The sequence below is a fragment of the Manis pentadactyla genome, chromosome 7, assembly GCF_030020395.1.
Source record: "Manis pentadactyla isolate mManPen7 chromosome 7, mManPen7.hap1, whole genome shotgun sequence".
Taxonomy (NCBI): Eukaryota; Metazoa; Chordata; class Mammalia; order Pholidota; family Manidae; genus Manis; species Manis pentadactyla.
The window spans coordinates 146,592,528-146,609,350 of record NC_080025.1 but is presented as its reverse complement, the minus strand read 5'-3'; the positions used below and the strand labels follow the sequence as shown (position 1 = coordinate 146,609,350).

The window sequence follows — 16,823 nt, the reverse complement described above, 5'->3', positions numbered from 1 at the left end:
GCCGCCTGAGGACTGTACAGTATTTATACTTCATTGAAGAAGGAAGAGCCGATAGGGCCTCAGTGAAATTGTGCAGAGGCCCCAGGCTTCTGGGGTGTGGGTAGATGGGCCTCCCCACGGGAGCCACCAGGAGAAGACACTTCACAGCCCAAGCATCTGTGAGCTGGGTCCGTGGAGAGGCCGAGGCCATGGCTCCTGTCCTTCCGGAAGCTGCTAGAAGCTACTAGTAATGCACAGTTCTGTAAGGGAACAGTAAAGACCTGGGCTACTTACGGCAAAATTTGGGTTGGGTGTCTGCTGCGTCTCAGAATGAATCCTGGCTCACCTGGGCCCCTTTACCCATCTAGGGACACCTGTGAATGAGTGGATCCCAGGGCCGGCCCACATGCTGCCCCTTTTTTAGTCTCTCCTCAATATTCTCAGCAGAAAGCAGTTTGACGACGGTCTAAGGGGGCTCTGGAAGGATGATCAGTCTGCAAGCCACTTGAGCTTTGGGACAAAATGAAACTGATACTCAGACCACTTCACTTAGCTAAACCCAACTCTGTTGTTTTGATTAAAAAAAAACCTCCCCAAACCAGACATTAATAGTAACAGGGAGGTTACCTGTGCCAGCGTGTTCCCCCAACTGTGCCCCGTCACCTTACCCACCAGGACAGCTGGCTGATTGGGGCAGGATTGGCCGTCCCTTCCTGGGGCTGGTGAAGTACAGTAATGTCACAACGCTCTAAAATAACGCTCTGAAAATGGGCACCACCTCCAGAAAGCTGACTATGCGGATTTTCCTGGAAACGATATGGGTGCTGCATGTCTACCTTGGGCCAGGCAGGGTCCCCTGCTGGAGAGGGGTGGGTGGCCCGGCCTGGGCCCCGGAGGAGCCAGCCTCCTGGGAGGACACTGCTGGTCCTGAGCCAGAACTGGCAGCCGCGGCTCCTCTCGCAGAACGACGGCGCCCCAGGGAGGCCCTCAGGGAGCGCACCTCTGCCTCGGGTGCCTAAGTTGGCCGCGAGGTAAATCTGAGCGTGAGGATACCGTGCTCGTGAACCCCCCTCCCCTTTTTAAACATGCAGAGAAGGAGGTGAACCTCATGCGCGGGTCATCCGGAGGCGTCATCTCCAGATCGTGGGTGGGGCCGTTCAAGCCAATGACGTGCAGGGAAATGCTGGGGTTCTCACATCCAGCCTGGGGAGAGATGGGGCAGAGATGTGAGCAGTGCGCCTCCCGCCCCGGCACTGCGGCTGGTGCCTGGGGGACTTCAGGGACTCTAGAGCCCAGACTAGGGTGGCAGGTGGTGAGAGGCCAGAGGTGGCCGACCAGCTCCTTTCCAGGAGTCTGCACCCTCTCTTGACCCCCGAGCCCTGCTCGATGGCCCAGCAGGGGAACATGGAGCCCATAAGGAGTCTGGTGGGCAGTGGGGAGCAGGAACGGACCTTGTGGCAGGAGGGGCAGCCTCTGCCCCCTCTCCCAGGGACCAGTCAGCAGGTGGGGACAGATATGGCATTTCCCCTGCAGCAGGACTGGGGGTCTGACTGATGCCCCACTTCCTCTGTCCCCGCAAGGGGAGATCAGCCCCACAACAGGCAAGGGCTAGGTGATCACCCACCCCTGCCGCTGATTTGGGGGAGGGTGTTAGGGGCAAAGAGTGTCTCTCTTCTGTTGCTGGAATAGGTTGACTTTCTATCAAAACATGAACTCCAAATCTGGGCCATCTGGGGTTCCATCTTCCCAGTCTCAGAGCACCTGCCCCAGAGTTCACTGTGAAGATCAAGGGGCCCCACATCTGGATTTCGGGTCATCACTCTCAGATTGGGGAACTTCCCCAGGGAAACCACACTTCTGTGGTGGTTAGAGGAGAGCTAGCCAGTCCTGGCTGTGCCATGTGAGTGTGAGGTGTGGTGTGGTGAGTGTGAGGTGTGAGGTGTGGTGTGTGAGGCGTGCATGTGGTGGGGATGTAGAGGGACAGGGGCCGCGTCACCAGGAGGCCTCATAGCTGGGTTCCTGCTCCACGCAGGCCGTCCATGCAGGCAGCTGGCCACCGCAGGTGGCTGAGAATCGAGTGGAGGGACCCCGGCAGAGGCCCGTCCCGTCCCTGTTGATGTCTAGGGGCTCTCAGAATGCAAGAGGGTGGACCCGGAGCTGGTGCCCTGGGAGGAGCCATCCCCTCCGTCTGGACCCCGGGTTACTGGCCACGGCTGCCAAGGGCTGGGGGATGGGCCTCTTGTCACCAGGTGTCCCCAGCTCACGTGCTGAAGCCCTGACACCCTCGTGTGGCAGCACCTGGATGTGGGGCCTTTTGGGGGGATCCGGGTTAGGTGAGGGGCTGAGGGTGGGGCCCCAGGACGGGATTAGTGTCCTTACGGGAGGCAGCGGCACCAGAACGGCTCTCTGCTCTGGGAGACGAGCAGAAGGCGGCCGGCCGTCTGTGAGCTGGGAAGAGCCACCTCACCAGAACCATCCCCACAGGCACAGGGCCTCAGGCTTCTAGCCTCCAGGGTGGTGGGATGAGTGTCTGTAGGGTGGTCACAGAGCCTGAGCCGACCCACCAGGGGTCCTTCCCTCTGGAACCTGGGAGCCTCACCCAAACCTTATCACCCCACTTGCTGCAAACTGCAGGCCAGCATGTCTTGTATTTCTGGTACATGGTGTGGGGCCCAGCTCCCAGAGCCCTCGGATGGCCTGGAGGCCGTGGCCCAGGGCTCCTTGGTGGAGGTGTTGGGGGTCCTTCAGAGCAGCCCCAGGAGGGAAGGGACACTTGCGCTGGGCCATGGAGCCATCTAGTGGGGCCAGCAGGTGGCCCGCGTGTCCTACAGAGCTGTGGCCCCAGGACACCAGCCTCTCTCCTGTCGGGTGGGCTGCGGAGGTCTTGGGGCTGGGCCTCCCTCCACACCGGGCGCTGTGATCTGGCACCAGAGTGAGGCCTGGGTATGCATCCCCCTCCCACTGTGCCCCTGGTGTTCTCTGGCTTTGTGCTGACCACTTGGTCTGGGAAGCAATCAGAGACATTCCGCATCAGAACGTGACCAAGCCCCAAAGAGCCCAGCCCAGACCCAGGGGAGAGGGGGCACAGAAGTTCCTCTGACCTCCCAGAAGCCAGATTCTAAAAAACGAGTATGCAGAGGGGGCCCCAAAAGCGGGCAGTGTGAGTTTTCCTCACTGGGAATCGCAAGTGGAGGTAATGGGCTTATTTTGATTCTGATAAAGCTTTTGACAAATGATTGATGGTAGTTCAGGTATTCAAAACAAAGTAAACCTGCCAACAAATTCAACTCAACAAAGACGGGAATTTAATGCAACGTAATGGGAAATGATGAATTTTGCCTGTTTACTGCACTGCTCACAACACATCTGACTACACAGCGGTGCTGCATTTGGAGCCGGCTGGGCTGGGGAAATGGTGAGTAACACAAAGCATGTGTTCTGCCGTTTTCCGCCTACCTTGGGGTAGTGGTAGAGCTTCCCTGTGGGGTAGACGGAGCCCGTGTAGGTTGGGAGCTCCATGACGGGCACGCGGGAGTCATTGATGGTGGCATAGGCGAGCCTCGTGCCATCTGGAGACCACCAGTGGGCGATGTGCGTCTTCAAAATCTCCTCTAGGGGAAAAGAGACAAAATAGAGAAATGTGAGTAGGCGACAAAAGAGGTGAAAACCAGGCCGCCCTGGCCCAGCTGAGAGCTGGCCTGGACATCATGAGTCCCTCTGGGGACACCTAGCTCCCTCAGCCCTTGGGAGCTCTTCACCGAGCCCCAGGCACCCCTTCACTCCACAGGGGCTGCAGGGGTGTCCGTGTGCACCCCCAGGCCCAGGCACCATGAAGCCTGCAAGTCAGAGCCCAAGTGAACAGATGCTGCCGTTTCCTTTTGCACACATTTAAGCACTAGGAGCCCAAAAGCATGTTTAGGATTGAATTATCCTTGCATTCTGGTGGGTTATTTTAAGATGATCTGAGACGCAGAACTGGGGGAGATCAATTCACAGTGAAGCAGGGCGCATCCAGGCACAACCATATGAGAAGGTAAGACAATTTGGAGGTTGACTCCCAGAAAATCCCAGATCCACCTGCAGGAGACACCTCAGGTTTCATGCTACACACAGACTCAGCTGTGCATGGCCGTGCCAAGGGAGAATGTGTTTGGAGGCTGGCGCGCTCCTCACCCGCAGAGGAAGGATGCCATCTCTCTCCATAGTAGATAAAGCGGCCGCATGTCCAACAGGACTGAAGTGACACGGTGGTTCTGAGGTTTCCCCCAGAAACACCCATTACTTCTTCTCATCCCCAAGTTTCTTGGCTGATGGAGTTTTAACTGTGGATGCATTTTACGGGATCTACTCATTTTTCAGCGAGCCAGCGGAAGAGATTCCCAAGAAGTCAGAGATTCTGTCTTGGTCAGACCGGCTCTCAGGTCAAGCATTCTTTCTTGTATGTGATCTCTGCGTAGGTAAAACAATTCCCTCTAGATTTGTTTTTTTAAATAATGATCAATGTAATTCTGTACTCACAAATACACATCCCACAAATACGTGCATCCAATAAATACCGTCATTATTGGGCTCACATCACATCCTAGAGCAACTTCGCGTGCCTGCAAGTGACAGAAGGACGACCGAGGAGCCCGAGATCATGCCAAGAAAACAGGATGGTGCTTATGACGCAACAGAGAACAGTGCAAACTGGGGTGAAGCCACAGGATGACTGGCCGCAGGAGGGCTGGACGGAGTGGGGAAGAGGCGAGCTGGACGCTGCGCCAGCCGGGTGGGAATCGTGGGGGCCGTGGGGAGGTGAGAGCCCGTAGCTACAAAGACGTTCCACAGCTGAGCTGGGGGACCAGCCATGGGCGCTGCACAGCCTCGCTCAGGAGTGGGTGCTGGAGGCTGGCAAGGGGCAGCTTGTCCCTCCGTCCCTGGCATCACTGGCCTCGTGTTCCTGGGAGGAAGCCCCAGGTCTGTGTTGGACACCGTAGGAAGTGTCGTTCTCCAAGCTGATTTTTCCTGGTCCTTCCGGTGCCTCCTCCAGGCCTGCCAGTGGACTGCAGAGACTCCCTGCCCAGCATGGCCCAGGTTTGCTGCTCGAATCTGTCACCAGACAGTAGCGTCTCATCCAGCACGGAGCCCCCTGTGCACCCGACTTCCTGTCACCTGGATGCGTGGGTCTGGAGCACACTGCTCAACAGAACATGGATGAAAGGGCCCTGGAGTCCTGGGTTCTGGCCCCCGTTCCACTGTACTGCAGGTCCCCATCTGTCATCCGAGTGGGAACCATGCTTGCCTCTCACATCCCCCCACCCCAGAGTTCTGTGATCTCATGGCATCCCAGGAAACAATTTGGAAGCTTTTCCAGGGCTGATAAATCCTCACAGGTCTTCTGAGGTTATTAAAACAAAAGGGAAAAAGGCCAACTCTCCAGGGCCTGTAATTTTCCAGAGTCTTCGGTGGCTAGCAAAATAACTTTCAGGTGCGAGTTTGGAATAAGGTGATTCAGAAATGACTTTACACAGAAGCACCTGACCTGGTCGGGCAGCTGGCGCCGGGATGGTGAGTAATAGACCCCAGCAGATGGCCTGATGGAAAAAATAGGCACCATTTGCAAGGCAATTTGCGGGTGATTCTGCTCAATCACTTCTGTGCTGCAGGGCTGGGAGGGAGGCAGCCCACTGGGGCCCAGTGGGTGGCAGTGAGTGTGCGGAATTCAAGGGCCAGAGGGGAAGGAGGGAGAGTCTAGCTGAAATCAGCGGTGAGGAGGCTGGCAGTGGCTTCTGCAGACTTCAATTCAAGGTGAACTCGGGAAAATCCCAATAGAAAAATGGCTGCTGCAGCAAAGGCTTTCTAAGTGAAGCAGCCTCCACGAGAGCCAAGGACACAACCACTGCAGGGACAACTCCTCTGTCCCTTCCCATTGAACCCAGGTGATCTCCTGGAAGGGACGGCGAATCAACACCCTTGTGTGAAGTGGCAGGGCTTCCTTCCACGGGAACCCCAAATGCCCAGTGGGGGTGACCTGGTGCAGAGGGTGTGGCTAGCTTCTCATTTCCACCCATCTCTGGGTAGAGCCCATTTCTGGACTTGCTCTCAGACCTCAGGGAAACAACTACTGCTCCAGACCGCCCAGCACGGGGTGGGGGCGTGGGGGGTCACACCTGGAGGGACCAGAAAGTATGGCATGAGGCTGGGCCTGACACCGGGCTGAAGATAATCTACTTCGGTCGATTCCATCAGCAAACACCAATGTTCTTCCAGTGAGCGCAATGCACTGTTCGGCAAACCGTGAGGATCACTGCTGACTGCGGCACGTGCTGGTGGGAAGGGCACTCAGATACCTCTGGCTCAGGGGCAGCAAACAGCTGGTGTGTGTGTTGGCAAATGTTAGTCTCTTCCAGCTCCGTCCCACCACGAGACAATAGCAAATGGAAAGGAAATCGACTGTACTGAAGTCTGGGCCACCCAAACTAGGGTGGCTTCAGTTTACTTCCCCCAAGTGCCCTTTAACACGTTGTTCTTCAGTGCTTTCCCTTTTCTGTGTGTTGGTTGCTCATTAAAGAGATAATTAAGTAAAAGAAACGAAGGGGAGAAGGACCAGGCAGGTGAAATTTTGACACTTTTTGTTAATTACAAATGTCCCTCTTTTGCAGGATCTCCAGCTTAATGAGGCAGTTGGCTAACATGCCGTGAATCAAAGGTGGTTTAGGAATAGAGTTTTGCAGAGAAAAATACCTATTTTGTCAACTAAATTCATTGCGCGAACGCTTGCTTTGGAACAGAGTGAGGGCCCTGCCCCTCCGAGCAAGTACCAGCAACCCACGAGGCAGGCTCAGCCCCCCTTCACCCTGCCCTCCTGTCCAGGGACCATTCTGGAATCAAACAAGATACATCTGGGGACATTCATTCACCATGACTGCCTCTCCCTTCAAGAGGCATAAGGTCATGTCCATGTCCAGCAGGATCTGAGCTGATTCTCCTCATTTCTTGTCAGAAAGTCTCCAAGAGGCCAGCTCCACTATTTCAGCATAATTCACTCATGGCCGACAATGGCGAGGGCACATCTGGGACGACAAGTTCTCTCTGAGCCCAGATGACAAAAAGCCAATCCAGCAAAGAGGAGGAATTTTCGAGTTCCAGACAGTTTGGCAGATGTAGAGTAAGAGGGGCACCGATGTTGCTCCCCAACAGCTGCTTGGTGTTGTGAGGATGGTGTGTGCTTTTGGTACAGATGCCGGGCTGCCTCCAGACGGAACAACTCGTATGTGTTGGGGCAGGTACAGGGTACAGGCCCTTTTCTGCAAAAGCTCTATGGGTGACTTTGAAATGCATTCATTCCAGTTAGGAGTGGCTGACTTGGCAAATCCACCACGTCTGATTAAATCTGCTTGTGCTTTGGAATTGTGTTGCACGGTGTGTATACAGGAAATATACTTCAAAATTATCTGGAGGGAGCGCGTGCCCTCCTGAGCAGAGAGACCTGCTGAAGGTCTGGTGAGCTAACTACATTGCCCTCAAAGACGTGTGGCAGGCCGAACCCCTGGCCTTGGGAATGTGACCTCACTGGGCAACAGCCGCTGCAGATGTAATTAAGAAGCACACTAGGATGATGTCATGCTGGAGTAGGGCCCTAATCCATTGGCCTGCGACCTGAGAGGAAAGGAGACACAGACACAGGCCGGGGACACGTCCATGGCAAGGCAGAGACTGGAGTGAAGCGCCTACAAGCAGAGCTTCAGGGACTGTCAGTGAGCAGGGGCTGGAAGGGACGAGGAGGAGCCCCGCCCAGGGACCCCGAGGGAGGCTGGCCGCGGGACACCTTCTAGTCCGAAGCATGGAGGCAACACATTCCTGTTGGTGACAGCCACCGGCTTGCGGCGCGTTGCTCCGGCGGCCTTAGGATGCTGGTACAGGGGACGGGGACACGGTTGCTGGGCTGGCTCCACATTGGTAGGATACAGACCCCAGGGTTAAGGGCTCGGAGCCAGCCGAATTCTGCCCTGAAACTTGGGCGGTGCCATCCTGAGCCAGAGCTGAGCAGGAGGGGTGCTGCACGGGGACGCAGCCCTGACCGCAGGGGGCGGGACCCAGCGCCGCACCTGCCCCCTACCAGGCACGGGCACTTGCACACGTCCCGGGCTGAGCCCCGCAGGCCCCCCGGCTTTGACCTTTCCAACGTCCAACGGGACGGTCGAGCTGCCCTGCCTCCTTCCACCCAAGCGGGGCCCCATGACTGGGACCCTTCCTGAACCCAGTTGGAGTTAAGGACTTTTTCGCGGGTTTAACAAGTGCCCATGCCATGCAGTGTTTCCTGTGCGCCAGAATCTGTTCTAAGGGCTTTACCTGCAGCAGCCCGTTTAATCTGCACAGCCCTCCTGTTAGGAGACCGTTCCTCCCAGACTTGGCCACCCGCATGGCGAGCCCAAGCCCACCACGAGGCTCTCCGCACAGCCTGCAGAGAGGAGAGCCCCTCAGCGGCTGCCACGGGCGGGCGCCAGGCTCGGGGCCCAGTGTGCACGCATCAGCACACCTGCTCCTCTGCCCTCCCCATCCTCGGGCCCGGGTTCCTCTCCTGGTCAGTGTCACAGAGGCCCCGGCGTGCATCTCACCGTGTCTGCCCAAGGCCCAATAGGAAGACCTCTGAGGCCCCTCCCACGCCCGGATGCCACTCCACAGAGCGGAGCTGGTACCATCTTTTACTCCACAGCCCTCAGCCGGGCAAGCTTTTCACTCATCTTCGCCCTCCTTGGGCACTCCCAACAGCCCTGGGGGTGGAATGGCCCCTGAGGACCTGGATAGAGAGAAATTAAGTTCACTGCGCAAGGACTGAGCACCCAATACACGCTGAACCCTGCGGTGGGGTGCAGATGAGGTTTAAAGCTAACAGTAAAGGAAACAACGACCGCCATGAAGGATCCTAATGTAAGTGATGGTGCAGAAACTGCAAAGGGCCGTAGGGCCAGAGACGCAGAGGGCCTTTCTTTTTGGAGGAAGGTAAGGAAGGCTCGTGCGGGAGGTGGAATCTAACTGCTCCCCAACACCACACTCCCTTCCTCTTCTAGCGGGGAGAACTAATGGCTCATAGCTGGGCATGTGGCCCTCCAGAATAAAGACACTTCCCAGCCTCCCGTAAGTTAGGGTGGGGCATGTGAGAAAAGTCCTGCCCATGGGCCACGACAGAAGGCACTGGGTACCAGCCAGGTCCTGCCTCTGGGCAAGGGTGTGGTCACACTCCTGTGGGTGGAGTGCCAACATGGGGCTCTGCAGACCAGGCAGGTGACAAACACTGCAGCCTGGACCGGAGAGGCCACAGCAGGCTAGCAAGTCCTCAGTGTCACAGGGCTTCTCCAGCAGACCCGGAGAGTCAGAGCTGAGGGTCTGCACCACTCCACAAGTGGGAGGCAGGGTGCTATTGCAGGGGTCTGCAAAGGACCCCCGTCCAGGAGAGGACGTGTCCTGCATCTTATGCTGACAGCTCTTCAGCAAGGAAGAGAGACTTCTAAGCAAGAGTGGCCTCATCTCATTTGTCTAGGGAGCGGGCGCCGAGCCAGATGAAAATGCCGAACAGGGGCTGACAGAAGGTCATGCAGACTGGGAAAGGGTGGGGTAGAGGGGGAGAGTGGAAGTTACCAAAGGTTCTGGGAGGCCAGGCCTGCAGACTGACATGCCTCCTGGATACAGCAGTCAGGGTGCCAGGTGGACAGGCTGACGTGGGACTGAAGTCTGGCTAAAAAGAAATCCCAACGTGGATTAGGGTATCACGTGAGAAGGGAGAGGAATTTGGAGTGCGTTGGGCAGCCAAAAGTTGCTACTGTGTTCTCAAAGAATTCTTCCAACATGGTGCTCCTGCAGAAGATGCTCCTAAAGGCGGTGCTGGCCGCACTTTCCTGGGTGAAGCCAGGTGAGGCTGGGAGGCAAGATCCAGTTATCGGGAGCTCTCAGGCTAAACCCTGGCACACATCAGAGGGCTGTGCACAGCTCGGCATGTGGAGGGGAGGTGTACGTCGGCCTCACCGCTCTATCGCTCTCCACAGCAGCCATTTCTGCGCGGCCGGAGGTCAGACTGGTTGGCAAGACTAAGCACTCTGGCTCTTTTGCTTCTTAAATCAGTCGTCCGCCGTTTCTCCACCTGAGATTTTCCCTGCATTCGACGCTCCGGCTCACTGCTGGGGCAGGCCAGCCATGCCGTGAGCTTCCTGCTGCCTGGATCTTCCGTCAGGAACACAATATTCAGGGAGCAGCTTGTGTTTTCTTAGGAACAGCATGTTCAGCCATAGACTACCAAAAGCGGAACAGACAGTGCTGAATCTGTAATTGCTGCGGAGATGCCTAGACCATCACTTAAAACAAGAGGGTTGCTGGGTCTGTGGTTTCTAAACTCCCAGGCCTTGGGAGCTCAGCCAATCATCGTTTTGCTTTTTTTTCCTGAGGCCTCGGTGAACGGGAAGTCTGTGGACTACAATGCCATGCTTGGCCTATGAATTTAACTACCTGGATGGACTACTTTGGGGAAGACTTTAGGGTCCACAGTGGTCTGGAGTAGACAAACGACATCAGAAGCTTCTTCTAAAACTGAACCCATAAAAACCTCTTAACATTATTTTGGGTTATTCATGCTTTTTTTTTCTGGGAAGTCATTCATACCTTAGTATAAATTACTCTCCTGAGTGCAATACCTTGCTGAATGTGGCAGACTGTATTTCCCAAAACTGGCCCAGGTGCCACATGCTCTCCTAGGACCTGACACCCCCCCCCCCCCTTAAGGAGGCCCATGCACACTCCTTGAACGGGAGCAGTCTTTGCAGCAGCCTGAACCAACACAATGTGGGGGAAGTGGTGCTGTGGCACTTCTAAGACTGGGTCATTAAGGTGGAATGGCTTCCCCCTGGCTCTCTCTCGGCTTGGGGTGCTTCCCTTGAGACCACCCACCGTGCTGTGGGGAAGCTGGGCTGATCGGGGAGGCCGCAGGTAGTGTTCTGGCCCACACGGCTCAGGCTTCAGCCGGCAGCCGGCATCCACCACGGGGCATGTGCGTGAGCCGGTCTTCCGATGGCCCTGGCACTGGCCTTCCTGTTGCCCCACCCGGTGCAGAGAGGAGGGAAGAGCTACCTGCCAAGCTCTGCCCCATTTATAGATGTTTTCAGCCATTGTATCAGGATCGCTGAGCTCAACTTTACGTAAGGAACATTCTGAACAGAAACATGCAGGGGGCAGAGGAAACTCAAGCCAGCACGTCCGGCTCCTGTCCGTCCGTGACCCGCTTCCTCTGGGTTTTCCTCACTCATTCCTCTTCATCTTTACCGTGGGCCCTGGAGGAAGCTTTTGGAACTTATGCCCGACGCCTTCTATTCTGGTGAATCCGTATCCACCCCAGGCAGGTCACTCCGTAAGAGCTCTTCTCTTCCGTCCGTTGTGTTCACGGAACTACTCATTGAGCCACCCAGATGCTCGCTCACTCGGTGGGGAGGCAGAGAGAGCACCCCCCACCTGGCCGACTCCATGGGCTGCCCGAGCTCTGTGGCGCCTGCTCTCGAGGGTGGAAGAGCACACAGGATGTGGCTTCTCATAAGCATCTGACCAGCGAAAGGGGGCACATCTCTCCGGGGACCTGGAAGCATGAGCCCTGCACAGCAGCGCCCTCCCACACCCTCCACGCAGGCGGCCGGGCAGATGCTCTTGGTGCAAAACAACGGGTCTGTTTACAGATCATTGAGGACCCCAGGAAACAGAGCCTGGGTGGCCAACCTGCATTCTGCATCGTCCCAGAGGGGAGGGGGTTGCAGGAGAGAAGGCGGACGTGCCCTGAGCAGCAGGGGGCGCCTCTGCTGTCACCTCAAATCCCCGCAGGGCAGTGGCATTCACACCCACCCAAAGGGCAGGAGAGAGCTGCGTGGGCTCCCAGGGCGCAGGCGGGGAGGAGTGGGGGCCGCGCAGCCCAGTGTCTGTGACCTGCCCTGACCGTTGGATGAGCAGCACAGCCCCGAGCCAAGTGTCACAGAGCGCGAAGCCCTGGCAGAGGCTTCCGGACGGGACTGGGGAGGGCTTGACGGCTTTCTGTCGGTGTGAGCAGCGTCCTGCCGTGCGGGGGTCAGGGGCCGGTGCTCAGGAGGGTGTCTGGGGCCAGTCTCTGGAGATCGGTTTGTGCTGCAGCCTCTCCCTGGCCGTGTGACCTCAGACAGGAGGCTCAGCTCCTTGGCACCTCAGCGTCCTCCATGGTACGATGGAGGTGACAGGACCTACCTCAGTGGGGGGCTGCTGTAAGAGTCAGAGCAGTTATTACGTGTAAATACGTTTATGTCTGTAAGTGCCATAGAACATGTCATTATCATGGAGCTGATGTCAGCCTGGGGGCTTTGGAGGTAGCATCAGGGGAGCAAGGGGGAGCTGAAGGAGCTCAAACAGAGACGCGTCTAGGGCCAGTAGTGAAGCACCGCTCTGCTGTGGTGGCCAAGAGTGAGGCTCTGCCGCCACGGGGCCTCGGGCCTGGCGAGCCCAGCGACCAGTAGCAATAACCCTGCGATCTGGGGAGGCCTCATTATTGATCACCCCTGTTGGCCCTGGTAGTGGAGACCAGGAAATGGGAAGACGGCTCACGCCGCCTGCAGGTCCTAGCGGATCATGGCTGCCTGGCTGGGGGGAAGCAGCCCCTGGGGACCCAGCAGCGGGCCAGGGCCAAGAGGGCTGCCGGCTTTGAAAGCATCTGCAGCCCCACCAAGCCCTCACCACTCTCCTTCCCACAGTAAAAAGGCTTGTTGAGGAGTTACACGGGGGAGGGGGCGGGGCTGACCCAAACAAAACGGTGAAGAAAGCCAGGGTCCCTCGTCTGGTGTGCCTGGAGCAGAAAGCGCTGCCCTGGGACCCCCCCTCTGCTAGCACCCGTCTGGGCAGCCCGGCCACCCTTTCCTTCCAGCACCTCTTATGTGCAACTGTATACACAGGTGTATTTCAACGGGTTTTCATTCAATTCTCAGGACCACCACTGCAGGTACAAACTATTATTATCTTTATTTTTTCCCTTAAGGAAATTAAAGGGGAAGAAGTTTAGGTCATCTGCTGAAGTCACACAGCCAGCAAGTGGAGGAGTGGGTCCGTGGGGTCAGGGCACCAGACGACGCTTCCTCGGCGCTGCTCCCACCCTCGCCCACCACAGCCCGTGCCCACCTGAGATTTGGGATCAGCACGTTCTGCTGGAAATGAAATGAAAATGACCTTGGCCGGTGGGGCCCTGGGTAGGTCTCCAATCACCCCTCAGATCCTGCTCCCTGCAGGCCAGTGGCCAGGCGGCCAGGCAGCCCTCGAGTGCCCTGCCATTTGTACCCTGGTACTGGCCAGAAATTCTTTTAAATTTAGCTCCCCAAATGTGCTCAATTTAAAAAAAAAGATAATGTTCCACCATCATACTCTTTGATATTAATTTAATAATCTTTACAATGATGGGTTTAGTGTCTTAGGTAAGATATATTATCAACCCTGTAATGATTTTGGATTTCCTTAGACACTTGGAGTTTTCTTCCTGGTATTTTGCCAAAGCTGATCATCCTGCTAATATTCACAAGAAAGTTAAAAATGATTGAGATCCTGACATTGGAATTTTAATTGGATAGGGACTTAAGTACCAACAGAGATGTGCCACAGTTTGTATTTATGAAGCGTTTCTTAGAAGTGCCGACTCTACTTTGTCCTCTCATGAAAGTTACAGTTTTTCATCACAAAGCAGTATTATAGCCTTGAAATTATATGTAACATTTCTTTTATGCATTGGCTTTACCTCCAAAATTATGTGACGAAAATAATATTTCCTCTTATGAGGCACTGCAGAAAAGCTCATTATGTAATACATATTTTCACTGAAAATCCTAACAGCACAGTCACCTTGATCAGCTTGAGATATTCTGCATAATTATTTCTTAATATCAGTGAAAACATTTTTAAAATAACAGGTATCAAAAACAATGTGTATCAGACAGGAAATGAGGTCTTAGGTTTCTGCTTTTTTTTTTTTTTTTTAAAGAGGAAGGTTAATTAACTGTAAATTATAAACAGCACCTGAACAGTTTTCATACTCAACTGAATCAAATTATTAGTTGTTCTTGGTTCTGTTGTTCAAAGAACAATAGTCTGCCTCTGACATGTACAGGTACATCCTGACTCTGGGCAAACGGCTCAAGAATTCTGGTGAGTGGGAGGTGCTGGGGGTCCCCGCCGCCAGGGGCAGTCTCAGGACGTCGCCATGCCGGTCTTGGCATGCGGGCGGACGAGGGCAAAGCACGGCAGACCCTGAGCTCAGGGCACGCCGGTCCTGACAGCCCACACCGACCCACCGCTCTGCCCTCTGCATGTCCTGGGACTGTTGCCACAGCCTCCATGGACACAGCTCCCTCTGTACCCTAGGCTAAAGGGGACGTGACCAGATGGGCACAGTGCCTCATTCTGCCCCCACCCAGACCACAGACCTGGGCTGGACGGCTCTGCCTCATACACAGCCTGTGCTTATGTGCCACAGAGTTGACGGTGATGCTGGGGGACATCCACCCACCCTGAACACAGCTGAGGTGGTTGCCATCTGCTGCCTGACGGGGTGACTCTATGCATGTAACACGGGGCATCCTGGCAAACTAGCAAACACCCACTGGGTCTTACACACTCAGTCCCATCCCCGGCACAGACGGTGGTGCCTGCTTTCAAGTAAATAATAGACCTGGAGGGGGCCCAGGGGCCACCTTTGTATACCAGTGTATAATTTTACATTTGGTCACTAAATGACACAAGTTGCACAAACCACCCACTTATTCCTGTTTTGTAACTGGCAATGCAACGATTTAGGACTACATTTCAGTTCTACTGGTGTTTAGAAGAAGGTTATGTAAGATTTATTCCCTCTCCCTGTCTCCTAGATAACTGCCCAGCCCCGTGCATGGCACACAGCAGGCACCCCATAAATGGCTTGAATTGAACTAAACTGGGATGATCAGAAGCAAAGGTGGAGGTCCCATTCACTGGGGCCACATCAGTCCCTTGGTGCCTGACAGAACCTGAGATTCATCTGCGGGCCCACAGACTCCACCGGCTTTCAGGCCCAGGCTGTGCCACCCGGGTCCTGGGACAGCCCCTGAGCAGTGGTGTCCCATGCGTCATCCCTCCGAAGTGCTGTGCATGGAGGAAGCACTCAACAAACATTTTCAAAAAGCAAACAGAAGCGTGAGTACAACAGTGCTGGTGCAGCAGCTCCAGACATCCTGGATGGCCACCGTCACGAGGGTTTTACTGAGCCAGGCACCGAGCTGCCCTCACCCAGGCATCCTCGCAATGCCCGCAGCTCACTGGTCCTTGGGCGACGGTGCCGCTGTGGAGGAGCTGTGCGCGGGCCGGGGAGGAGCGGGTCTGCTAGCAGACAGGTCAGGGGCCCTGCCTGGGGGCAGTGGGCAGCATTCCCGGGTCAGTAAGGTCCCCACCAAAGCCTTAGGTCACAGGGACCCCGGGTCCGGGAGCAGGTGCAGCCGCTGCCTGCAGGAGGAGGGGGCAGGGTGCAGCCACAGTCCTCATGCCCCTCCTGAGGCCCTCTCAGAGCTGGGGCTCCGTCAGTAGCCCCGAAGGTCTCTCTGAGCACCCAGTTTGCCATCTGCCCCGGCACCGCTTTCTCGGCTTCCTCAGACTGCCGACCCGCCAGGCTCCGGGGTCTCCTGGTGGCCGGCTCATTTTCTAGTGGCTTCCCCCCGACTGTCCCCTTCCTCCCAGGATCCCGACGGAGGCCCGGACTGCACTGCCTGGTGCTGCCCCCAGTCAGCCAGGATTCCCGCGGGCGTCAGCGCCGAGCGCCATTCCCTCCTTCACACTAACTTTCAGCAATTCTGCGTCCACGGAGTTGGTCTCTCGGCACCCCGGCACCTCCTCCTGTGCTGCCTTTCCTCCTGACCCCTTCTCCAGCCCCCAGCCCCCGACCCAGGCCAACTCCGGGGCCCCTCGCTCCTCCGCCTGCCCGGTCAGCGGCAGCCTGACACCCCCTCATCCCTGCCGTCCAGCTTCCCGTCTCCCGCCTGAGTCCCCCGCCGCCCTCTGCTGGGTCCCTGCCCGCCCACTCGGCCCTTTGGCCTATCCCTCCCGCTTGTGCTTTCTGGCAAACCCACCCTGGTTAAATCCTAGCTCTGGCCTCAGGCCTGCACGGCGTGGCTGCCGCTGGCTTAGGGAAACAGCCCTGCCATCGGGTTTCACTTCGGATCCGTGACCTTTAGCCCCAGGTGCGTCCAGGTGCATCCAGGTCCTTCCCTACGGCCTTTTCTAACCGACTCCTCCCTCCTTCCCATGTAAAGCCCCCCATGTGTGCTCTCCCCAAACCTCCCTGGCCTGGCCTTCTGGTCTCAGCAACCAAGGAGACCCCTGCCAGCTCCCACCAGCTCTCCACGTGTGTGCCGCCTTCCTCTGGCTGCCATGGATGAACCGCCCGTTTCCAGCTGGCACCATCCCCCCACCTGTGCCTGACTCTGCTCGGGGTCACCACCCCTGCAATAACCCGCTTCCACTCGCACCATCAATTTCTCCCTGCTGGACACTCCCATCAGCCCTCACATGCCACGTCTCCCACCTTCAGGAGCAACGGCGACCCCCGCCTCTTCTAACCACTGGCCCTCCCACCACTGCAGCAAACTGCTTGGCCCCTTGCAGGTCCCTCCCCACCTCCCCAAGCAGGAGTGCAAATGGGGTCAGGTACCAGACCTCCAAATACTGTCGTGACATGGAAGTGGCACGCTGCCCAGTGCAGTGAGTTCTGCCTTCCTACTTTGGCCATTCTAACACTGGAGCCGGCAGAGGGCGAGAAGAGACGAGAAGCTTCCAGAAGCACAGTGGTGCCACTGCAG

General features: G+C 56.5%; 1 protein-coding gene across 5 annotated transcripts in view; it reads right to left on the bottom strand.

The window, feature by feature from the left end:
• The window catches only part of DPP6 (dipeptidyl peptidase like 6), an 839,060-nt gene that overhangs the window by 89,412 nt on the left and 732,825 nt on the right, over nt 1-16,823 (bottom strand). For all 5 annotated transcript variants that reach the window (XM_036899605.2, XM_036899607.2, XM_036899604.2 and 2 more), the window contains exons 9-10: nt 3,436-3,590; nt 1,085-1,182 (exon numbers count right to left, since the gene is read on the bottom strand). In XM_036899605.2, the coding sequence (XP_036755500.2) occupies nt 1,085-1,182; nt 3,436-3,590 (253 nt within the window). The remainder of the gene's footprint in view (nt 1-1,084; nt 1,183-3,435; nt 3,591-16,823) is intronic.